At 37.9% G+C, this 26,802-nt stretch overlaps 1 protein-coding gene across 2 annotated transcripts in view; it reads right to left on the reverse strand.

The window, feature by feature from the left end:
- Window positions 1–11,371: 11,371 nt before the first annotated feature.
- Window positions 11,372–26,802, reverse strand: part of DIP2B (disco interacting protein 2 homolog B) — a 188,940-nt gene continuing 173,509 nt past the window's right edge. For both annotated transcript variants that reach the window (XM_063428160.1, XM_063428156.1), the window contains exons 29-38: window positions 26,363–26,472; window positions 25,369–25,499; window positions 25,104–25,272; window positions 23,473–23,643; window positions 21,736–21,797; window positions 16,545–16,602; window positions 15,920–15,994; window positions 15,617–15,791; window positions 14,118–14,241; window positions 11,372–12,363 (exon numbers count right to left, since the gene is read on the reverse strand). In XM_063428160.1, the coding sequence (XP_063284230.1) occupies window positions 12,111–12,363; window positions 14,118–14,241; window positions 15,617–15,791; window positions 15,920–15,994; window positions 16,545–16,602; window positions 21,736–21,797; window positions 23,473–23,643; window positions 25,104–25,272; window positions 25,369–25,499; window positions 26,363–26,472 (1,328 nt within the window). In that variant the 3' untranslated portion in view covers window positions 11,372–12,110. The remainder of the gene's footprint in view (window positions 12,364–14,117; window positions 14,242–15,616; window positions 15,792–15,919; window positions 15,995–16,544; window positions 16,603–21,735; window positions 21,798–23,472; window positions 23,644–25,103; window positions 25,273–25,368; window positions 25,500–26,362; window positions 26,473–26,802) is intronic.

The raw sequence follows: 26,802 nt of genomic DNA on the forward strand, positions 1-26,802 counted from the left end.
TGGGATGTATTGCCCTTTTAGAACTGTATTTGGGCACAATGGATTTTTGTATGCTGTTCCTGGCCCTTTAAATCCGTGGGAGCAGTGTTACAACTTTTAAACTGGCACTTCGAATGCAGTCGAAGTGCCGAAGGTGTCGAACTCGTCGAAGTGGCCGCCATTCGACAAACGAACATGTGGCGGCGGCCATTTTAACTTATTCGAACGCGGTCAGCGGTGTGTGCAGCCAAATCTATGGAACTGTTTCCGGCTACCCAATTGCACGAACACCGCTGACCCGTACCTACTTCGACACCGCGGCTGGAGACTAAGTCCCGTTCGAAGATTCGAACGCTCGTTCGAATGGGACTTAGTCATTTTCTCGTTGTAAAATAGACCGACCGCACAGCCCAAATCCATGGATCTGTTTTGGGCATGAAAATGTGCTTGCCATCGGTCATAAAGGACTTCCAGCTAACTCTTTAACCCCTGGATGGAATTGACTGAATTTTGGATAGGTGTGTAAGTAAAGTATGCTGATTATTAATATGTGGTTTTTATGAAGATTGAATGTATAGTTTTAAAGTTATAAAAATTTACAAGTATTAGCTTGGAGATAATTGAGTAGATACAGTAAGAAACTCAATTATCTCCCAAGCAGAGGGGAGGGAATATGTGGGATGTAACCGTTATCTTATTGGTTAATGCCTAATTGCCTGTGGGCGTCTCCCTTGCAGGGGAGCACTGCATAAAAGCAGAGTACCTGCCATTAAACATCAGTTCTTCTTCACCCTCAATCTAGAGTCCTGTCTCTTATTGGGGGAATTGCTATATCACAACAAGGGATTGCTATGCTCTGCATATTCTCTTAGTTAATCACTTCTAAGCTCTTGTAAGGGCTTGTTCCTGCTTCACTCTCTTGGAGGAGAAGTTCACCCACTGGAACCTGGAGCCCTGTCGTAGGTCCAGGATGGTTAGGAGACGGCGAGACCCCAACCAAACTGCGGCAGTTAGTGGGGTCTACGGTGGTTGTGGTGTCTGGCGGAGCGCTTGGAGCCCTCTGTAAGCGCTAGGAGCATCCTTCAACGGAGGTACCCAGTCAGGGTGCCAGGTGATCCGTTACAAGGGATACTAAGAACCAGAAGGACTACGTTAAAAGGGACACTGTAGGCTGGATTCCTTGGGTGCCATTTCTCACATTACTGTTAAATCGTTTACTCACCATTTACTCACCATTTACCAAAGGTGCTTGGTCCCAGGAAGGCCTACCGCCCAGGCTCCCATGACTAAATGGCAGAGGCCAAACTATGTTGGTTCATGATATACCAACAGTAGAGGTCAGTAATAAGCGGACACCATCAGCAAGTAATTCCCAATTGGTATGGTGCAAGGCGGAAGCATAGCTTCCGTCATATTGTAATTGGGGCGGGGCTGCAGGCTTAGTGGTTGTTTTTTTGTTTTTTTTTTTAGTAACAGTTCTCAATTTTGTTATGTGTAACAACAAAGTGAGTAAATACAGGAGGTAAGTAGGTAACATGCATCTCAACAGAATGAAAGGTACAGGCAAATGTGAATATTACCTTACAAGAACCGTATACTGTTCTAACCAAAGATTATAGAGTATTTTCCTGGAAAATGGTATTGAGCCAGGAAATGATATGTAGGCTCCAGGGTGTCTTCAAGGAATAACCCTCTAGCATCCTTTTATATTTTCCTAAAAATACCTACATAACTGGGAAAGAGAAATCCTTTCTTTTGCATGTATACCAATCACAGGCTGAAAATAAATATTGTGGCATATAAGTGACAAATGCCATTTGGTAATGATGTATATGTCTTGTGACCACATACAATGCTTGAAATTTATCAAAATGTCCCTTTGAGGCTGTGACCTTTTCAATTTTACACTTTGAATCCTTATTTAGTCTTATTGAGGGACTATAAAATAGCCATTCAATACAGAAAATATGTATTTTTCAAAATTAGACGCCTTAGAGTAATTTATATCTCGTCATGCGGCTCTAATCATTTTCAGTTTATCTTCCTGGACATCTAGATCGTTTTGGAAATTGTTCCCATAAGGTTATTGTATTCGTTTTCATTTTGCAGGTGTTTCTTTCTGTATACATATGGCAACATTCAATATGGTAGAAATAGATAATACATTTTTAAGTTTTTACTGAACATTTCCTTTATGTGAGCTGGAATTAAAATAATGAATCACCACACATTCACGGGATATAGGAAATGTTCTGAAATTTGTTATAATTATGATCAGTGTATTTACATAGTAATAAACAGGCTGAACAAAACCAGCCAGCCTTTCATCTATCTGTATGACTGCGGATTCAAAATAAGGTGAAAATTCAATTTAAAGCGCTTACCAATTTTGCCTCAAAGTGGGGGGAATCAATCAATATAATTCAAAGCTGGCATCCATATTCTTCCATAGATCAACAAGCTGTGATCCCACATATTAATTTTATCTCTAACTATTCAGTTTTCCTAAAAATAGAATCCAAATGTTTAAAAATGTGACAAAATAACATCTTTAGGCAGATAATACCACAACCAGGTAGCCATATGTACTGGCCCTGCATGTGTTTGTATAATGTTCACATCCACTTTAAGTCGCCTTTTTTCTAAATTATCTGCCTACCTCAAATTGTCATAGGTTGCAAACTCATTTAACCCCTTAAGGACCAAACTTCTGGAATAAAAGGGAATCATGACGTGTCACACACGTCATGTGTCCTTAAGGGGTTAAGCAGGGCCTTCTTTACTTTTAAGATCTGCTTTCTATAATTCTAAAACACTGCGGAATAGGTTGGTGCTATATAAATGGTAATAATAATAATAATAATAATAATAATAATTAAACAGGAGCCCAAAATTTGAGGTGAAATTTTTTTTTTAAGTTTGCCTGAAAAGGAGGGTAATTAATCCAAACCTCATTCTCCCTATGTCACTGAAAGTAACTTAAAGGGTTACTCCAACCATTATGACCACTTCAGTGATTTAAAGTAGTCATGGTGGTAGGAGTCTGCCCATCCAGAGATATGTGTAATAAATACCCTTCATGTAAATAAAACTTTATTTCAGATTTTACTGCAATTGAAGCGAGTGTGTGAGGGACCTGATCCATAGTGTCCAAAATGTACATGCCCTTCATTATTTATAGTACACTCTGTGTAATTTGCAAAACTCTCTGCTTATGTACTTACCTCCCCAACTCAAGTTTATCACAGAGAAAGTTGTGTGGCTGATGGGGGGGGATGCAGTTTCTCATACACTTCCCATAATTCTCATAAAGGTTCAGTCTTCTTGAGTATTTAAAAGGTTGAATAATTACCATTATATTTTTCAGTGTTGGCTTGGGCGCAACATGGTTTAAATGACTGATACATAAATTGAAAACCAGTAGTAATGGAAGGTAATGTTTTTTTTAAAATAATACTTTTGCTATTCTTTCAGAAGACCTCTATCACCACATTCTCTCTTCACCTATTTTCCTCCCAAAAAAAAGCTAAAATCTAAAAAAAAACCACCCTTCAAAATATATATTTTTACCATAATTTTGAATATACTAGTCTAACATTTTATACATGGAGTTAGCACATCATGAGAAAGCACACACTAGTTCCACACAAATAGGATGTGAAATTCTAATGATTTCTTAAAAGAATTCCATTAATGTATTAAAGTGGAAATCCTGCTTTACAAATACACAAACAGAATACAAAAAGTTTATTTCTTTAGCTCTCTTTTTAATATGTAAACAAGTCTTACAGTTAAAATGTGTTATGGGTTTCCCCTTTTACAATGACATATATGTAGCCAAAATGTAACCAATGACTAAACCCAGATTTTGCATTTTACACACAGATTAGAATGGATATAATTGTAGATTCAAAACTAGAATACTACTCAAACAAAATTTATTAGCGATCAGAATGAATTAAAAGGAATGCACGTCTGACAGTAGAGGTATGTTGGTCTCAGAATTGTTTACAAAGTAAAGAGACAGAAGGCACCATAACAACTACAGCTTACTGTACTAATGATAGTGCAAGTAGTCTCTGGATCTGGTCCTTCTAGTTTTTGACAAACTATTTGAGTGGTTTCAATCCTTGGAGCCTCGGTTATTGCCAGTCTTGTCCGTTGCTGCCAATATCCAAATTTGGAAGACCAACAATGGGCTAGTATTTAGATTTGTATGAATGATGTAGAAATCAAACTACAGTATTTTTCTAGTGGCAATGGGGGTTAGTTTTGGTTGTTGAGATAATAAATAGTTAAACAAAAACTGGAGGAATGGCAATGAAGATTACCTGTATCATAATCACTTCAATAAGCGATCCCTTTAAAATTTTCACGAGGACAGGTCGGTTAGTAGTTCCGTAAGGACTGACACTGAAAATGTGGATCTCCCCACTTTAAGATGATTTAGTTAGGTTCCCCTCACACCTAGAAACTCACACGTTATCTCATGGATCTGTCACAAAGACGTATGCCTGTGTCTTATCGAGGGCAAAGATCATACGTCCAGTTGAGAGAACCGGAGGGTTGACACCGAGAAAAATTTACATTGGTCTTGCTATTTTCCAATGTGCATCAAATTTCACAGGCTATGGTAACCATATTTATCCCAGATATTCATATTGTCTGCAAAGGAGTGTGTGGCAGTAATTACAAAACATAATACAAGCAAACAGGATGATAAATAAAATAAACAATATCTGAAGAAAAATTAAGCACACCTTTTTCACTTGTGCATTTTTTCTTTCGAAAGTATATCTAATATTAAATAAATAAAAAAAAAATACAAAATGACAATTAAACAAAGAAATAAAAAAAATACCACAAATGTTAACACAGTGAACAGCTGCATTTAAGGATCAAGCAGTAGATATCTAATAGATATCTCCTTTCTGCAAAAAAATTAAATAAAATGCGTAGATATTTTGGCAAGCAATTACAGTCCCCAAGAAGGGTGTTTCTTTTGTGTATTCTTTATGCGTGATTCCACACATGTGGCAAATTGTCACAACTAACATATTTGCCTAATCATAGACCTCTCTCTTACTCAGATTGATCAATTAGAAACCTAACCACAATTGCTAATTAAAATCACAAACAACAAAAAAACAACAACAACCCTATTTTCTTTTATTTACAATTGCAACAAATAATAGGGACAATTCAGCAGGTTTCCAAACTAAACATTTTTTTTCTAGTTGTTAAAATAAAAAATAAAAAAGGAGAACAAGAAAGCACAAATATCTTTTAGAAAAAAAGTTGAATTTAAATGTTCAACTGAATATTTGATTAAAGACAAATACCACCGTAGCACCTTGAGAAGCTAGCTAAATTACGTTGGCGGCTTAGATTAGCTGTATTGATTTGTGTTCCTATCTGTCCAAGAGGCACACTACTATGTTGAAGCTAGGTTTACAAGAAGATAAAGCATGATTTGTAGACCCTGCTTTAATCATGCACATGTATTTGTAAAACTATAGATCCATTTCATACAAAGAACCCACATTGAAGCTAAATTTTGACTTACAATTAGGACCAATTATACAGAAGATTAACGAATAGAGACACTGATACTGTGGTTAAACATTGCTCTTTTATGTCACATCATGATGTATAATAGTGTGTTAATATGTAATGTCCTTGTAAAGTTAAAGGGACACTATAGTAACCAAAACAACTTTAGCTTAATGAAGCGGTTTTGGTGTATAGATCATGCTCCTGCAGTTTCACTGCCTAAGTCTCTTCCATTTAGGCGTTAAATTACTTTGTTTATGCAGCCCTAGCCACACCTCCCTGTATGTGATTCACACAGCCTTCCTAAACACTTCCTGAAAAAAGGCATCTAACATATATACTTCCTTTATTTCAAATTCTGTTTAATTTCAAATTTCTCATCTCCTGCACTGTTAATAGCTTGCTAGACCCTACAGGAACCTCCTGTATGTAATTAAAGTTCAATTTACAGAGCAAGAGATACAAAGTTTTAGAGTAAGTTACATCTAATTTAAAGTAAAACCATTTTGTTTTCACACAGGCTGTGTCAGTCACAGACAGGGGAGGAGTGGTTAGGGCTGCATAAACAGAAACAAAAGTGATTTAACTCTTAAATGGCAGAGAATTGAGCGGTGAAACTTCAGAGGCATGTTCTACACACCAAAACTGCTTCATTAAGCTAAAGTTGTTTTGGTGACTATAGTGTCCCTTTAACATATGAGCTGCCATAATGGCACACCCAGAAAAATAAAAAAAAGTGTTGGCTTGCTATATAAAAATATATTGGTTGCAAAGATAAAAGCTACATTTTGTAGAAAGCATGAATCTCAATGTATCATCTCTTCCATTTGACAAGTAGCATTATCCATTCAGCTAAAATACTACCTGACCGTAATGATGCAGTTTTAATATGTGCTTAGCAAAATGATTCAGTATATGAAATGTAATAATGTCTGCCCATACAATCTCTAGATACAATTGGTCTAGATAATATTGCAGTCTACATATTAGTGTCACATGTTTTCAATAAACTGTCCTTGGTACTCACTAGTCTAGATTATGGTTGTAGACCCTCATATCACATACATGTGTTCTTTGTGGGATAATATGACAGGGATGTTTAGAAGTAAAAACAAAAATAAAAATGGAATGAGACCAAAAATAAAAGAATTTGTCACTGAAACATAAAATGGTTTCATTTGGAATATTTCAATGTTTGTGGGTTTTTCTTTTAGTAAAGAGCAATATTAAATGTTTGTGCACATTGGTAGACACAACAGGATGGTTTTAATTTAGTCTGTCCATCATATATCACACACAAAGTTTTTAAAGACACACTTCAGGCACCCAAAACACTTCAGCTTGCATAAATGCTTTAGGCGTAAAGTTCCTCTCCCTAAAAGTTTATTCTATAAATTAGTTTTTTTGTCCCCAAGTCAGAGTACTCCTTTAAGAAGTTAAGGAATGACCGCTGCTACACTTTTCAACTATGTTGATAATGCCTTATCTACCTTTTTTATTTGGGAGGGGGATCTTCTGTGTTTTCCATTCTAATTTTAGAAACTTTTATTACAATATATTTTAAAAATAAATAATTAAATTGGAATCTGCTGTCTTTTGCAAGCTCAAGCAAGATGTAAAGTGGATTCAGGACCAAAAAATATAAATCAGGCTATTAGTACTGTAATGCTTTTACGTTGCTAGATACTATTGAGAAATTTGCTCTAGACCTGACTTTTACCTCTTTTCAGAAGCAGGGCCATATTGAAATACTGAAGAATACAAACAGTGGCGGAAATACAATGATTGCAGGGGACACAGCCACGACCGGGCCCGTCACTCCAGGGGACCTGGCCGCCCTGCTGACCCCTGCAACCGTGGCTTGCCAAGAGAAGGGGGCCCATGTAGGGCACCCCCCGAATCGTCGCATGGACAGTGAGGCAGAGTAGGCACCTGCTTACCTTGATGGCAGGTGCCTACTCTGCCGATAAATACCAAGGGGAGGCAACATTCGGCGGCGGCGAGGGAGCACTGATCTGACAGTTCCTTTCTCCTCCCTCGCGCACCCTCTGTGATGCCAGGAGCCGGAATGTGACGTCATACCGGCCCCGGAATACTAAACAGAGCACAGGAGGAGAAAGAAACTGTCACAGCACAGCCTAATGGAGAGGACCCAGACCAGCTCTCCCAAAAGATAGTCTGTGTGTGTGTGTCTGTCAGCATATGTGTGGCTGTTAGTGTGTGTATGGGTCCGTGTCTGTCTGTCGGTGTGTGTGTGTGTCTGTTAATGTGTCTCTATGTCTGTCAGTGTGTGTGTGTCTGTGAGTGTGGTGTCTGTATCTGTGTGTCAGTTTGTGTGTGTCTGTGAGTATGTGTCAGTGTGTGTGTCTGTCACATACATGGGTGGGAGTGGCACATGGAGTGGCTGGGGGGTGGGAGAGACACATGGAGGGGTTGTGGGGTGGCAAAGACACATGGGGAGGTGGGAGAGACACATGGAGGGACAGGGAGCTGGAGGGTTGGAGAGACACATTGAGGCACAGGAAGGGGAAATGAGACATCTGGAGGGATTAGAGGGAGAATGAGACATGTGGAGAGGCTAGTGGGGGCAATGAGACAGTGGAGGGACAGGCCGGGGGGATGGAGGGAGGGGAAATGAAACCCATGGAGTGGAGGGGGTGAGGAGGGTGAGACACACGGGGAGGGGGGGGGGGACCAGGGCAATTTTTGCACCGGGGACCGGTGGTTTCTAGTTACGCCTCTGAATACAAACATTGTGTAATCTAACTGGCTTTAATTTGCATGTTAAAGAGACTGTACTGGCTGAGAAGCAGAGTTTATGCCAAATCAATGACAACTGTTTAAACACAATCTTATATCATAATTAACACAAACTCAAAACTTGTGCATCACACCAGCATACCTCAAGTAGAAGTTTGCAAAAAGTTCACATTGGGCACAGTAATTCCAAGAAATCACAATTCCAGAGCTCTCAAAGAATTCAGAGATTGAAATGCAAATTAGCACAGTCACTATATTTAATATTTATCAATTAAAGAGATAAAAGTTCTATTTAAGTTCCACAACAAATGAGTTAAGCAAATATTGAATAGGTTCACTATTCATTTCTCAATGTGAAAGGATGGGAAAATGGAGTGCATGCTTTTGGCAAATGGTTAGTCTATGAATCCCTTCATGACATTTAAGTGATAGAAAAGGGAGAGCTAAATAATAAATATAGTGTTTTTGTGAATATTTTGAATAAAGAAATATAATCTAAAATATTTTTGTATTGTTTATGGTTTTTTGAATATGGTTTTGGGTAAAAATAAAATAAAATATGAATTTCAAAACACAAACAAGAAATTTAAAACGGTTGCCTAAAATGTGATTTACCTTTCAACCAAACCCAAGATAATCTTGTATTACTTTAATGGATATAAACAGAATGAGAGTAGGTCTTGTTACATACAACTATCTCATAAACGGGATCAAGATACACTTTATTTGCTACTCAAAAATGAAAAGAAGAGGAAAAAGCATTTTGTGAAATGCGATTAAATAATTTTGAGAAAAACTGTAATTAAAGGGACTCCAAGTATCATAATCACTACAGTTTATTCATCCTCTACGGCAAAAATAGGCTTTGACCACTGGTGTTTGCTTAGCCCAGCACTGTAATCCAGAATTGAATAGGTAACGTGGTAGTGACACCTAGTGTGATCATGTCAGTGAAATGAGGGGCTGATGTGTGAGTGCCCAGATTTCTGCAAAACGATTTATGAACAGTTTAACAAATATGGGGATGGGCTCCCATGGAATATATGCTGTAGTGTTTATGCTGCTGATATTTTCACTTTGAATATGTTGCTTGTTATGAGTATGCGTATATATTTGCATGCAATTTTAACTCTGTTTCACTTTCCTCTTTGTAAGCTGTCTGGTCCAAATTAACCATTACAGCGATTTAGAAATTTCAGAATTATATTCTGTGATAAAGTTGCAACAAACACACATCTATAGGTTTTTGCTTGTTTACACATTTCTTTTTATAATTTTTTTTTAAACTTGCTTCTTTGATATTCCAAACGTTAAGAGGTTGTTGTTAAAGTGGTGGAAAATAGTGGATAACTTTGCAGATATATTCGGTTTTATATTACAACCATGTGCAGGTGATTCGGATGGGGCTAACATAACTGACCTATCAGCTTTGTCCTGGCCCATCCAGTGACTTTCAGAAGTGGTGGTTAGGGCTTAGTTTTGCCATGGAACTGTTACAGGTCATCTAGTTTGTGTCCCTTCTACCAACTGAAGGTTGCACCAAAAAGAAGCCCTGTTCAGGGAAAACTGTTGTGCATCTTAAAAGGTACGTGTCATTTTATTCTAAATCCACCTTTTTAATCTTTGGTTCTATTAAAGAAACAAAGGCCAAAAGATAGTTAGCGTCTCTAGTGTGCTCATGGTTTATATATGCTAAAGGACAAATCAGCAAATACTAAATGCGAAAAAAAAGGGACTACCTAACTAGTCTACAGTATGCCTATAGCTAATATACTTTGCATTTTTAAAAATATGTTCTAACTAGTTAAACTACCTGAGATGTGAGCAATACACACAGGTTTATCCACTACACCTATATTTTAAGATTTTTATGCAGAGCAACTCATGGAATATGGGTTGACGACCTTCCTAATTGACTATTTGCCCTGTGTTCTAGATTCAAGTTCATAACCGTTTACTTCAATTGTGACAATATTCGGGAGAAAAATCCCAGAATATCTTACTAGACCTGTAATTCCTCAGTGTTATTCCAAATTCAGCAGTTCACAAAACTATTTTACGGGGATAATAAGAAACTCAAGGAAGCACATTTGTTTTATGGAATTTGTGGTGGGACCTTATGAGACCATGGTGATTTTTTTTTTTTTTTTTACACGAGACAGTCCAAGTTGTACCTGTCACTCATGCATTTCTAATTAAGGGCATGTATTTTCCTTTGGGAAAAGCTTAAACAGACGTGCAACAAGAATCTTACCTGTGTGGCATATTGTGTACTTTTAGATGTGAGATATCAAAACACTGTGTTTAATAATAATGAGTTTGGATACCTATCTGAAATTTGTTTTTTGTAAAAAAACGGTCACTGATATGATACTTGTGTGAGGAAACAGCTCCCAAGTGTGCAAATGCTTTTTGTAGCTTTGAGACCCAACATTCACTAGACTATGGGCTTTCTTTCATAACGTTCAACAATAATGGGATTATTCACTAAAGTGAATTGTCAAGGATAATCGTTAGCATAATTGCAGGTTTTAGGCAAATACCATAAATTCTGTGAAATTTCCTAGTCAGTAATCAACAATACCCGATTTAGTGAGCACAGTGGATAGTGTGCAAAAGACCAGTTTTAGGGCAATATTCTAAATAGTGGTGCAACACCATAACAAAGAGAACGTTCCCATGGATGTTTATGACATACCTAACAGCAACAGGCATTGAGTAAAATGTTATAAGATGGGCCTCGTGCATATATCATTACTGCTTTGGGAACATTGATAATTAACAATGAAAATGATCTGACCACACATTATTTAATCATCGCAAAGGACCACAATCTTTCCTGCCACAATGGCATAGAAGGCAGTAATGAAAAAGTGCATTAAGAGTAACTTATTTTCTTTAAAAAATAGCTGGCAAACAGTTGAATAGTTAGCTAATTCCCACAGACTAACTCATTAAACATTCAGCATATATTTATATATATAACAACGTACATTAGTAGGCAACAGAATACTTCTTAATGGAATAGAGCAATCAGTCCATCACCTTCATTTTCTATACATTTGGGGGGGGGGGGGGCGGGGGGGGGGGGGGAGAAATCTAGTAAAATGCTAAAAACCCTCAAAGGCAGCCTTATATCAATTCCACACCAATTCCATATTTACCACAAGCTGATCTGTTATATTAATATTTACATATTTAAAATATAAGGAGAATATTTTACATTTAAGACATATCTAAATGGAAAAAAAACAAATCTACATTTTTGTCAAATTCTTATTTTCTTGATCTTTCTAAATAATCTCCCTTAGAGCGGTCATAGCTTCTCCCATCTTGAAAAACCCTGCTACACAAAAGCAGGACGATCATGGCACCTTCAGGAAAAAGCATTCTTATGTTACATTAACGTTTAGAGTGAAAGGAATGTGCAAAGCAATGTATGTTCCCTCTGGCATTCACAAGGGGTAAACGGACACAATGCAATTCCAAATGATCTACAGCTTCGGTGAATCTGAACAAAGTCAAATTCTTTTGAACAACGAAGAATTTGGGATCCACGCAAGGGGTTAGCGCCAGTGACAAATGTTAGCACATTGCACCCGTACTGTTAGCTCTGCCATGGCAATGCTGCTAAATGTCCAGTGATTTGCTTTTAATACTACCTTAGCAAAGTGCTCCCTTTCATAAAATAATGCAGAGATATTGTTTCAATAGAAAAAGGTAATACACGTTTCAAACTATCAAGCATTGGTATTTTCAATGAAATCTGATAAATTATATCTGGCTTTATCTCAACTCGTTTCAGTCTGTGATTATCTTTACATATTGTATGCAACATAGATTGGATCCAACTGGTCAGCCAAGAAACTGTCACGCAGGTGCATCCGCTGCTTCTCTCCTCGAGAATTGATGGGTATAACTCCAGGGTCCACTACCACCACAACACCCACAATCAAGTAATGTTCCTCCAGCACCACATTGGTTACCAGAGGAACCAAGTCCAGAGCTTCTTGCTCAGAGCCGCACAACTCCACCACCACCACCAGTAAGTTGGTCCATGTGAAAACGGCACTGTATGTGAAAGAAAAATGGTTAAAGATCTTCCAGTTTCTTTAACTGTGGTTAAGGCTTTGATTTATATATTTAGTGTTCTGTATGTGGGCAAATGTATTTGAACCTTGAAATAAACTGATCAAAGCAGTTTAACCCCTTAAGGACACATGACATGTGTGATATGTCATGATTCCCTTTTATTCCAGAAGTTTGGTCCTTAAGGGGTTAAAGACTTTTATTCAAGGTCAAAAAATGAGCAAGCTTTTATCACAGGCTTGGTGAAAATGTCACATTGCCCCCGTTACATCATTGAATAAAAGTCTTGTTACAGCACCAGAAAGTGTCTACTGCAAATGGTCCGTTTCTTTTGAATTCGGAGGTGATATTTTAGGCTGTTTTGATACCTGTGTGGATTACTTTTCAGTGCTGTTCTTAACATTGCATAGTGTGAAAGAAATTGGCATGTAAAAGATAAGTGAGGGGACGTATATATTGCCACATTACTTTTTCAGGTGAATAACTCATGTGCATGTATCGCATAAAATGAATGCTCCTGGGTGCAGACATTTTGTTTCTTAGATAGACTAAATATGAATCAAAAAGTGGTCACTGCACAAAACTATGAATTATGCTGGTGCTGTATATTTAATTGGTGTAAATATCACTTTTAAAAATACTTTAGCATTAAGGGACCATGGTAAAATTAACAATAGCCTATTTTAAATATCTGATGATAAATAGTTTCAAAAAAATAAAAATAAAATAAGACATTAGTCCTACCAGCATTCAGCTTTATCTTGATGAGTAATCTATTATCAAGATAAAGCCGAATGTCTACAACAATACATGTTGGCAGGACTATGTCATTTCCGATCTATCAGATTGAAATGTTTGTGGTAAAGTTGCTTATAAAGTGATATTGTACGATAACTAGATCACTACTTATTCAGTGCTTCTCATGAAAGAGCAAATTTAGCCACTTCCTGTAAGACGTAATTTATACACAGAACTAGTCCATCCAATATCAAATGTACAGATCAAAAGGTAATTTTATCTGATGTATTTTGACGAGCCAATTAGGGTATTTTGAGTTGTGTAAGCATTATGTATGCAGATGGCAATGAGATAAACAATTAATATAATTTAATCTATACATCCTTTGAAACTTTCCAGGCACAATATAGCTCACACTTTATTGCACATTAGTGAAGGTATTGTTACAGAAATGGCTTCTCAGATTAACCATACTTTGTTGATTTTAAAACTACATACAAGAAGGTCTGCCAAGATAATGATTTAACATGATTGCATTTGATCCATAAATTTCTGCCTCATACATATAATAAATGTTTTAAGGAGTGCTATAAACAGCCTACAAACAGAGACTATGCCTTATGAACACACAGTGCTCCAGTGGATATATATATATTCCCAATGCACATTATTAAATTATACTTGCTCTGGATACACTATAATCAATTCTTAAATTCAAGAGCATGCAAATGTATCCACATATTGTGGTTGCAGAATTATAAAAGCAGATGTATAGATTTTCATGAAGATCTTCCTAAATATAGCCCATAAATGCTATAAATAAATGAAATACTAATTAGTAATAGGAGGTTTTCTCTATCAAGTTTAGCACAATTTAACTACTGCAAATACAGACTATAGACTGTTTAATTATGTCTAAATGTTAATTAAATCTCATTATGCTTGGCTAAATCAGAAAACAATCCTATGCTCCTTTACTGTTCAAAAGTTATACTTACCATTCAGCAATGCTCCGGTGTGTGCGTGACACTGAAGTCTCAATGTCTATTGGGTGGTAACGTAACCCCCTTAACTCCAGTGTTTCGTCCAGTGCTCCAACAACATAAAGTGCATCATGTCGTTCTGTAAAAGAAGATTTAGTGACATATTAGAAATTATAAACTGTACGCTAGATAGAAAGGAATGATATAGACTGTCAGAAACAGCAGGGGGTTAACTCCTATAATAAATGTAAAAATACTAACAAAAACGGAAAGGCAGCCTGGAAAAGTAAATATTAAAACATACGCTTTATTAAATTATATAATTATAAAATCAGGGAATAATAAAAAAGGTACCAATGTAATTAATAATACCCTAATCGAATACATGTAAACCTATGCTGTCATAAATACATGTTCTTTGGTGTAACATCTCAATTATGCTATAATTTGCAGGTTAAAAGATTCCCTGCTATGGTTCAAAAAGGTAGAAATGACCGGTATAGTTAGAGAAAAAAAAAGTGTCCAACCTGGTTCTAATGTATTGCAATCACTCCATGTGCTATGAAGAAAGCAACTATGCAGTGTGGGCAAAATGACAGAAGTGTCTGACAGATGTCGGAACCCATTCAAGTTTAAATATGGCGCCTCCCAGTGTGATAAATACACAAATCAGTCAATAGAATGGCCAAATTATAGTGAGCATAGCCACAACGAATCTGTTGTGAATAGGGTGTAGAATGCTTTGTTGGAAGTTAAACAGGAAAGATTCACTCAGCAGTGCAACATGAATCCTGAAACTAGAAGCAGTGTCCTAAAATGACACTAATTACTCTGTACAATTGGATTGTCCACCATTAAGCAAAATGAAAATCAATGTCATAATATGGTTAAAGTCACAGATCACTTACATTGTAGGATTGTTTAAGGAAGGTATAAAAATTTCTTCATTAGTACAATTTTAATTTTCAAAGGGAAGAAGAACAAAGTAATTTGACTTCTAAATGCCAGAGAACTGAGCAGTCAAAATGTACTGGCATGATCTTTACACCAAAACCTCTTCATTTTTGTAAAGAACAGGAGGTAGGTGCAGCGCCTAAATAGTCCTCATAGGAGTATATAAAAGGAAAAAAGGGAAATACAGTAGTGTAGTATTTAAAACTTTGGTTGGTGTAAATAAGATAAAAAATGGCCACACTTTTCTGGAGCTTTATTACAGCTGCAACTTATGCGCCTGGTTGAAATGATCCTTGCCTAAGGACTTGGTGTTTTAGCTGCCATTGGACTGTAATTATTTTACTTGAGAGCTGAATTGTTTATTTTTATGGTATTCTGTACTAATTTTTTAGTGTTTAGAATGTTCCTTTAATAATAATCTGAAAATATGGGTTTATTTTTATTTTTTTAGAGGTTTTTTTTTTCTTAACACTTAAGAAGATTAATGATGGATAAGGTGAGATTTGTAAAGTTTTTTTTTTTTTTTCTCATAACAAAGTGAAATGGGTAGATTTTCATACCTCCACTTGCGTCCGTCAGTTCCGTTCTGCGGACAAAACCAAGATACCCAGTTCTAGCCCAAAGTGTCTGTGTGTCCCCAAAGCTAAGCTTGGTGTTAAAATGGTCAGCCTGCAGACTTTCACTGTCATAGATTGTGTAATATCCACTGGCCGTGTGAGGACTGTTCACCCAGATCTAGAATAGACAAAGAAGATTAGTAACTCACACCAAACAAAACAAAACACCTTCAATTGCAATAGACTTTGCTACAACTAGTGCCTTCTTTATAAACTTCACTGACAACATAAGCAATGAACACTCACCTCGCCCAGATGAGAATCCCCCAATGGTCCTTTGGTCTCTGGATTAACAATAATCACTGTGACTCCAGGTAAAATCTAAAAGAGAGCACACCAAATAAAAACAAACACAACAATAAATATTGTAATGGACATGCATAACAAAACATTTAATAAATTCTGAACACTCTGTCTGCTCTAGCTTAGAGAGAAGCCATCACATTACATGTACCTTGATATATATTTTCATCATGTTCTGTGTTTATAATAAGTCTAAACGAAAGCTACATTTCTTATCCCATTCATGGCAATTGTTTTTAGACAATTCCTTTTATAGAATGACAGTCCTTGCAACTGTGTTTATGTTCCATTGAGATGGAATGTTGGCAATTAGGTTCTATAAGGTTAAAGTCACCCTACTGCTTGTGATTGTTGAAAAAAAATCATATTAGGTCAAGGGGGAGGGGGTATTTACATTATAATGTTATCTTTTGTTTTTCTTTCTTAGGTCAGTCCACGTTTTCAATTGCCTCTGAGCAGCTGAAGTGGGCTGACAAACTATAAAATTTGAAATTCCAATGCTGTAGTTACATTTCCTCCTAGCCATAACAAAGGGAGTTTTTAACATGTATATAGTTGAAATATTTACCTTTCCAGACTCCAAAAGAAGTAAACTCTGCGGCGATCCCCTCTCCACCAAGCGTACCCTTATAGAAAATTAAAGACTTTTAAGTAAACTCATTTTGATACCAGTTAATAGCATGTTATAATATATTGTTCCATGATTTTTGTTTAGTGTACCTACACTTAACTCTATATTCCAAGGACAAATTGAGATCATGTTTATAAAATAATACTCATCATTTAGTTGAAGTATGATAATGTAGGAAAACAACCAAATACAAAAGAAAACCATAGGTCATAAACAATCAAGCAAATTCATACTGTGTTCACAGCAATATCCCACTTCTATCAGTTTTTCATTATTTGGAGTAGAGTATGAGGCTTATTTCTCATTTGGGGGATTTCCAAATAAAGTTACTCCAACAAAAATATCATTCTAAATACTGTTACATTTTATTTGTAAACAACCAAATACAATTTAGTAACAACATTTACTTTTTTATTACAGTATATATATTTTGTATGTATTATATAAATGTACACCAACTAGAACTACGGTACTTTAAAAACAAACCATATTAACTTATAAGGGTGAAACACAGGGGGGGGGGGGGGGGGAGGTGGGAAAGCTGATCCATGTAGTCTCCCGGCCAACAAATAGTGTGGGGCTATTCCTGCATTATTAATATCAATTCTGTCCAACATTAATATATCAGCCACAGGCTGAGAGTATTGCACTTTATCTTCATAAGTCGATGTTTCAAGTAAATTCTAATGGGATGGACTGCAGAGATAAAGCATCACAACTCGTGCCACTGCCCAGAACATCTCCAGTGCTCTTTGTGGGAGCTATGGTCCTGTCAAACAAACGTTCAAAGTATTTACTATGACACCTACAAAATATAATTGGGCAATTGATTCCTTCCGCAGGGCACCCACATTGTGATTTATTGATGACATGGAAGCACTTGTTTTATGAGACATTGGCAGCTTCCCACAGCTCTATTTCTGGACTTCACTGTCAAGGTCATACCAACGTTTATGCTGTTACTTGTCCTTCGGCTAGAAATAAAAGGACAACAACTACAATAATGGCCATTAGAGGGCAGTGAAGCTCTGTGATGTGTAGCCAAAGATTGTGATCACATATGTTGATAAAATGGCAAGAGTAATAACAAATGTGCACATTGGATGCTAACTTCATCACGTTTCCAAAAAACTAATTTGCAAACCATGAATGAATACAAATCTGTTTCAAGTGCACTCTATCAAATTGCTGCTATGTAGAGCTTTTAGAACAAATGCTTCTCTTTCTCTTTATATATAGCGAGATAGATAGACTATATGGACAAATGTATTAGGACAAACCTCTTAATTATTGAATTCAGGTATTTCAATCAGACCCATTGCCACAGATGTATAAAATCAAGCACCTAGCCATGCAGTCTGCATTTACAAACATTTGGGGAGAAAAATAGGTAGTTCTGAAGAGCTCAGTAAATTCAAGCGTGGTACTGTGAAAGGATGCCACCTTTTCAATAAGTCAGTTCATGAAATTTCATCCCAGCAAGATATTCCGCGGTCAACTGTAAGTGGTATTATTGGAAAGTGGAAGTGTTTAAGAACAGCAGCAACTCAGCTATGAAGTGGAAGACCACGAAAAAAGTTACAGAGTACAGAGGCGCATGGTGCATAAAAATCTCCTTAATTCACCTTATTGAATTATTATTATTATTACTGCCATTTATATAGCGCCAACAGATTCTGTAGCGCTTTACAATTTTATAAGAGGGGGGGGATTTAATTATAAATAGGACAATTACAAGAAAACTTACAGGAATGATAGGTTGAAGAGGTCCCTGCTCAAACGAGCTTGCAGTCTATAAGTGGTGGGGCGTAAAACACATTAGGACAGGGAATGGCAATCAAACAAGGTGGAGTGAATCAGAGCTGGAGGAGAGAGTAAAGTGCTGCCCTTTAGGAGAGAGTACGAGACAGGTATGTAAGGTAGAGGTTACTCTGGGAGGCTATAAGATTTCCTAAAGAGATTGGTTTTTAGGCACTTTGTAAAAGATGCAAGACTAGGGGAGAGTCTGATGGCAGTAGGTAGACTATTCCATAGGAAGGGAGCTGTCAGCGAGAAGTCCCGCAAGCGTGAGCTGGTCATATAGCGTGCGAGCAGTGGACAGGAGAAGGTCACGGGCAGAGCGGTGAGACCGAGAAAGGGCATACCTATGGATCTGTGATGAGATATAAGAGGGGCTAGAATTGTTCAGTGCTTTATAGGTATTGGTTAGCACTTTGAATTGACTTTTATAGGATACATGAAGCTAATGTAAGGACTGACAAGAGGGGTGAGGTGTGAGAGGACCGACTAGAGAGGAAAATCAGTCTGGCGGCAGCATTCATTGCAGACTGTATCGGGGCAATATGGCTTTTGGGAAGACCAATTAGGAGAGGGTTACAATAATGGATGCGGGAAATTACTAAAGCATGGACAAGCTTCTTGGTAGCATCTTGCATATGAAAGAGGCGAATGCGTGCTATATTTTTAAGATGGAATCTACAGGATTTGGCAACATACTGGATGTGAGGCCAGAATCAAGTATGAGGCCAAGACAGTGCACTTGCAAGGATGGACTGATGTGGATACCACTAACTTGAAGGGAGAGCGAAAGAGGAGGATCAGTATTAGGAGGAGAAAAGACAAGGAGCTCAGTTTTAGAGAGATTGAGTTCCAGAAGGCGTGAGGACATCCAGTCAGAGATGGAAGAAAGGCAAGCAGTTAACATGTTGCAGGACGGCAGGGTAGAGGTCCGGGGAAGAGAGATATATCTGGATGTCATCAGCATGCAGGTGGTAGTGGAATCCAAAAGAGGTAATAAGTTTGCCAAGAGAGGCAGTATAAAGAGAAAATAGAATAGTGGAGCGGGTGGAAGCCAGATTGAAGCGGGTCAAAGAGAGAGTTGGAATTGAGGAAGTTAGACATATGGGTAAAGACAAGTATTTCCAGAAGCTTTGAGGAAAAAGGGAGCAAGTATATGGGACTATAGTTAGAGGGGGAGGACGGGTCAAGAGATGTTTTTTTCAGAATAGGTACTACAGTGGCATGTTTAAGGTCAGCAGAGACAACGCCAGAAGAGAGAGAGCAGTTGAAGATGTGTGTTAAGGAAGGCACAAGACAAGGGGAGAGAGATCTGATAAGGTGAGATGGGACAGGATCGAGCAGGCAAGTGGTGGGGCGAGAGGAAAGGAGAAGCGCAGCCACCTCTTGTTCAGTAGCCGTGGAGAAAGTCTGAAGGGTAGGAAAGGCATGATCTACATGTGGTTGAAAAAGAGAATGGCAAGGTGGGGAGAATTCTTTCCTTAGCTGTTCAATCTTGTCGGTAAAGTAGCATGCAAAGCTATCGGCTATAAGGTTAGTTTGGGGGTGGCCACAGCAGGGCGAAGAAGAGAGTTAAAGGTGTGAGATGCCTGGGATTGCGGGTGCAAAAACTAATGAGAGAGCAAAAGTATGACTAAGAGGTGAGGTTCGTGTTATATGTGGAGATGGCCAGTGAGGGACAGGAGAGTGAAGTGATGGATAGCAGTTGTGAATCAAAATCAGCTGACAGCTGGTGGAGGTTAACAGAATTAATGTTCCTTCTGAGTTGAGGGTGGTTAGGCTGAGGTTGATGGCTGAGGGGGTACTCGAGAGCAAATGAGAAGAGGTGGTGATCAGAGAGAGGAAATGGAGTGTTGCAGATATTAGATACTGTACATGCATAAGAGAAAATGAGGTTGAGGGTATTGCCAGCTACATGGATGGGAGAATTAGCCCACTGCGATAGCCCGTGGGAGCAAGTAATTGAAAGTAGTTTAGCGGCTGCTGAGGTCAAAGGTGGGTTAATTGGAATATTGAAGTCTCCGAGAATTAGGGATGGAATATTAGAAGAGAGGAAGTAGGTTAGCCAGGCAGCAAAGTGGTCAAGGAAGAGGAGAGGGGAACCAGGGTGGGCAATAAATTACAGCAATGTTAGCAGAGATGGGTTTGAAAAGGCTAAATCGAATGAATTTCAAATGATGGGAAAGAAAGGGAAAAGGGGGGGGGGGGGTAGAGGCTTGAAGGAGCAGTGAGGTGAGAGGAGAAACCCTACGCGTTGTAAAGCACGCTGCCACTGGAATCTAGAGAAGTGGAAATGTGTTCTGTGGGGAGTGATGAATTACGCTTCTCTGATGGGAGAGTCTTAGTTTGGCGGATGCCAGAAAAACGTTACCTGCCTGACGGCATTGTGCCAACTGTAAAGTTTGGTGGAGGAAGGCTAATGGCATGGGGCTGATTTTCCTGGATTGGGCTTAGGCCTCTTATTCCCAGTGAAGGGAAATCTTGATGCGTTAGCTACCTAGACATTTTGGACAATGTTTTGCTTCCAACATTATGAGAACAGTTTGGGGAAGGCACTTTTCTTTTCCTGCATTTATGGCAAGTGCAGCAAATTTAAATGTGTTTAAAAAAAACAAAAACATATTTTAAGAAGAAAAACTGCCACAAAAAAAGGACATAATCTTAAATTAGAGGGGCAAAGGTTTAAAAATAATTTCAAGAAGTATTACTTTACTTAGAGGGTAGTGGATGCATGGAATAGCCTTGCAGCTGAAGTGGTAGAGCTTTACACAATGAAGGCGTTTAAGCATGCGTGGGATAGGCATAAAGCTATCCTAACTATAAGATAAGGCCAGGGACTAAAGAAAGTATTTAAAAAATTTGGGCAGGCTAGATGGGCCAAACGGTTCCTATCCGCTGTCAAATTCTATGTTTCTATGTTTATTATTTTCAATTAGTTGTTTTTACCATCCTGGAATGCCCTTATGCAAAGTAAATGATAGAAAGGGGGTAAAAATCTAAAAGCTAGAACTAGCCCCAATGCAGGATGCATTAGGCAGGGGACATGATGCCATAACAAGCTTAATTATCTGGATAATGTCAGACTGAGGAGCATTCATTACACAAAATTACTTTTTTCTCTATGAGAAAACAAACAAACAGGTGAGGTTTAAAAAGCAAAAGCAAAATAATGCCTCTCAACGTACAAGTGGTTTGTTTAAGATGGTCATTGGTTGATACGGCTTTAAAATCGACCTTACAGTTAATCAAATCAACCACTTTCAAAGTATTATTTTTATACATTTCACATAGTAACCCATTATATATAAATATTGAATATATAAATATATACCTGTCATGTCGAAGGGATTTGAGATCCACATATACAGTTGTAGGATCTGGCCCTGAGGTTCCCTAAAGACGAAATCCAAAAACATGTTTCACATAATCAGACATTCTATGCATGTAAAATAAAAATCAGCCCACAATTTTATATATATATATATATATATTCAAAAATAGCTGAAAGGAATGCACCAAACATTTCACAAATTATATTTTATCTATCAAGTAACAGTAAATATTATAGCATTATCAATTTATCAGAAGGTAAATGTATTTTTAAGGAGCACTGTATTCCTGACACTATATGTCTAAATAGCCATTTTGGTGACCAGCCACCCTTGTCTCCTGTTAAAAAGGTAATTTTACTCAGCTTTTCCCAGCACGTGGGTCTAGTCGCAGCTGGCTTTGTCCCTACTCCGCCCCCTTAGCGGAGATCATCAAACTTTATGATCTCAACCAATCCAATGCTTTCCTATATGAAAGCATTGGCAGGCTGTCACGCATGCATGGCAATCAGCATCTCCTCATAGAGATTCATTGAATCAATACAGAGCCTGTAAATGCTGAACAATAGTGCTGCACATTGTACAGCGCTGACCCAGGAAGCAGCTCTAGTCGCCGTCTGAGTAGACACCAGAACAACTGCCCTAGGCTGTAGCTCTTCTGGTATATAGTATCCCTTTAAAATGTGCTTTATGACATGTAGATACTGTAGAACTGTATGATTAATTAAAGTCAAAGTTCTGACACATACTGATCTCACTATAACTCAGTTTGACGCTTAGAGAGCTATCTAGCTTTCAAACAAAATAAGCTGCAAAGGAAGCTTGCAAAATGGTGGGATATAATTTTGGAGAGCGACAACAAAGGCTGCTCTTACTTGCAAAATATGTGAAAACAATCTTTCAGGCCTATGACATTTAAAAAAAAACATTTTAAAATGTTCTATGATGTGCAAATGCTGCATATACATATGCAAACACATGTTTACACACATACACACACACAGCAAAAGCCTTAGGTCAATGCGGTAAAAAAAAACCAAGGAAAACAATAAATGTTGTCAACATTATCGAACAGTATTAATAATACTTTATTTTTTGTCTTTTTATTGTCCCGTTCCTAAAAATGTACCTTAGTAGTGTGTTTTAAAGGAGGTCACACTAAATATTTGTATTTACATCCACTAACAAGAAAGGTATGTAAGCAAACCATTGCTTCTTATATAAACAGGACTTTCAGTAGTACTGTGTGTGTTTAACTACAATATACATATACAGAGCATGGTATAAAAGGAGTGGGCGACTCTGAAAATTCTAATTAAAGTCACATATTTAATCAGCGTATATTTATTTGAACTGTAACACTGAAGTAAACACAGCTGTCACACTTCTGGTTTGAGGTTTTATGTGCAGATGCTCTAGGAATTTTGTTTGTTTGTTAGCACTTGCCTTTCCCACTGGAAAATAAATATATCTCCAAATTAATTTGGTGATTGAACAGTACTTTAGCTAGAGCATCACATCTATCTGGCAAAACATATTTAAAATCTGATTCCCAGTAGTTTAACACTTTAACCCCTTAAGGACACATGACATGTGTGACATGTCATGATTCCCTTTTATTCCAGAAGTTTGGTCCTTAAAGGGTTAAACAATACATATGCCCACACATACACATATGCACAAAGTTAACAACAGGCAATTAATTTGTTTCTAAGATGAGAATACAGAATAAGTTTTACCTGTAAACATATAGCGGTATTGACCCTTGATCCAAAGGTGGTACTGACAGCTCGTGGAGACAGGCCGATGTCCTTGAAAAGTTTGGAAAATGAGTATGTCAGCGTAACTCTTGGACGTTCTTCTGCCACCACCACACATGTCCGTACAGAGGACAGATTAATGCCCTTTGTCTAAAAAGAAAAACAAACAAACAAAAAAAAACAAAAAAACAGAAATAACTATAAACTCTTGAAAAGCCAATTTCAGTTATTTTGTAGCAAACAACACTGTTACTGCACACTTTATAATGTACCGTGTGCTTATGTCATTTAGTGTTAGGGAACAAAAAAATCCATCTATTGATGTGTATCATGCATACATAAAACATTCTAAGGAAACTGATTTGCTTTGCAAGAACTACTAACATACAAAATGGTGCAAAAACATTCCACAATGCATTGTGCGCACTTCATTCCATGCATACATTCTCAGAAGCCTAATTTGTGGGTGTCTGGTGCGGAGAGCTGGTACACTTGGCACAATCAGTGCAGTGACAGGTATATCAAGGAAAACAATGTTTCATTTATCCATATGCTTGTTATTCGGTTTGCATAGTGTACAGCGTTTCTCATGCGGGTCCCTTTAAAGATATCACATGCTCCATCTTGCCTTTGGGACATTTTACTGAATAACGATTTATCATCCAACTGTTTAACTCCAATATGCATGCCTCTTTTTGAGCTTGGTATATGCAGACCCAAATTTCTAACTGAAACATGATTTTGCTCCAGTTATTTTGCACAACCCCAAAATAAAAAGATCCATGCATCATACATATGACCAGTGGTGTATTTTGGTTTTGTGCTGCCCTAGACATGACTAAACCTGGGCATCCCCCCCAATCTAAATTTGCCCCACCCCTACCGGTAAAAGCCGCACCTCTTCCTGATTAAGAACCCACCCCTTCCGCTTTAGACTCCAGCTTTTCCTACTCCTTTAAATGGGATACTATAGTGCCAGGAAAGTTTCCCTATAGTGCCCCCTCCCTCATGCTCTCCCCTCCCCACTCGGCACTGAAGGGGTTATAACCCCTTCAGTCACTTACCTTAATCAAGCGCCGATGTCCCTCAGCGATGGGTCAGGCTCCTCCTCTGCGCTTACATTAGGCTTCCCCATAGGAAAGCATTGTATCAATTATTTCCTATGGAGATTTAGCAGGTGCTGGATGTCCTCATGCACAGTGTGAGGACGTCCAGCTTCAGTAAGGCAACTTTTGGTTGCTTAGCCACCCGGAAGGAGTTAACCCCTCAAGGTAATTATTGCAGTTTCAGAGAAGTTAAGGGGAGTGGGACACTGCACCCAGACCACTTCAATGAGCTGAAGTGGTCTGGGTGCTTATAGCGTGCCTTTATGCATACACTGACAGTCTCACACACACACTCAATGATTACAATTATTTTATGGCAAGATAAGTATTTTGTGCATTGTGTGTTATATTACTGGTGTATAAACTGGTGATGTGTAGTATTGTAGAAGAAAAGATTATTTACTGTAAAGTATGTGACATACTGGTATTGGTGGGATACACAATGTGGTACATTTAATAATGTCATTTTTAACTAGTGGCACATTGAGGAATAAAGCATCCTACCTTTAGCACCTCGATTTGGTTTCCAAGTCCCTTTGAGCACATCTCCATTACAGAATAGGAACAAAATGTGTCCCTGATTTTGTACTGACTCACTGCAGAAAGCCACAGGAATAAGTTGGATTCCAGCTCCATAGGAGGAATTAATATTGACTGGTGACCGGAGTAAACACTGGAAATAACATACAGTCTCATTATTTGATACAGCATAAGGGAATAGCCAGCCTGTGTCTGATCTCTCAGTTTGTTACATACAGTGAGAACCTACCCGCAAAGGCACCAAAGTACAAAGCCAAGTCCACAGTAAGGATCCAGACAAATGGCAATCTGACGAGTCGAGTACAGCTCACACTGGAGTTTTATAGACCGGCAGAGTCCGGTGACTGACCCATGGGACATCTAGAAGGCAGAGGAAGTTTAAAGCAAAGGCTTTTAACTAAAACAGCAAGTAAACTAAGATATCTTAGTTCTTTTCAGATTAATCTGTATGCTTCATATTTTTATAAAAATATCATGTAGTGGTCAAGGTGCCAGGAATACCCTGGCACCTCCACCTACCCAAGTAGTCAAACAGTTTGCCAACAGCACACAGAGGTTCGTTCATTGGCTGATAGTAACCCTGCACTGAAAGACTTAGCTCTTATGAGTCAATGGAAGTTCTGTCCAGGAGCTTCTGGCTCTTAATGAAGGAAATGACCCAGGTAAGTTGTCAAACCATCAGTAAACAGTTTGACTATTATTTTTTACATTCTTTCTTTTATTGAGGCAAGCAGGTGTACGTTACAGAAAGATAAATGTTAGTTACATTGCACAAGTAAAGCACAATATCCTCACAAATCTCTTAAGTTCTGCCTCTTTTTATATATTTAAATATATATATATATATATAAATAAGCGTGATGAAAACAAAAAATAAAGATGAGAGAGAATAGAAATATAAGCACAAGAAAACATGAATATAACGGAAGTGCATGAGGCCTTAACTTTTGAGCTTGCATTAGCATACTTCCTCCTGAATAATGCACTCTGGGCATAGGTGGGGAGGAATCAGGGTACTATGGCGCTAGGATACGAGACGCCCAGAAACAGTTTGACTATTTACATGGGGGGGGGGGGAGGAGGTTCCATAACCACTACAGTGCTGCTTGAAGAGTTTATTTAAGAGGCTCAGTGAATGTTGCTGTGGAAAAAGAACAGGACCACACACATTCATTAAAAATAACTGCATACAGTGCAATTTCAGCACTAGCTGTGAGACTTACCTTAACACCAGTGAGCATGCCAGTTGTGCTAACACTAAAATCGAGGTATGCCAGCATTTCTGGCGTAGGTGGTTTATACACTTGTGGTGACCGCTTCCTAGGTAAATCATCTAAAACAAACAAGGACAAAATGTTAATTGTTATCCAATCTGCTAAGTTCTATGTACAATTAGAAAATACTGATCGCAGGATTGTGAATGTCTCAATATACGTCAAAGAAGAAATCCAAAAAGAACAGGATGTCTGTGCAGGTGGATGGATGCCTTAGTCCTACAGATAGGCTGTTTAGATATATTTGTCACTTTTTAACTAAGTAATTATGCCGAATGTGTCCATCTACATTGCTGTAAAGAGTACAGATCCGTGCCTGATCAGCAATCTCTTCCTTGCAGATATGATCTACAAATCGCCATCAGATTGTTGATCCTTGTGTAAAACTG

Source organism: Pelobates fuscus, chromosome 1 (assembly GCF_036172605.1).
Source record: "Pelobates fuscus isolate aPelFus1 chromosome 1, aPelFus1.pri, whole genome shotgun sequence".
Taxonomy (NCBI): domain Eukaryota; kingdom Metazoa; phylum Chordata; class Amphibia; order Anura; family Pelobatidae; genus Pelobates; species Pelobates fuscus.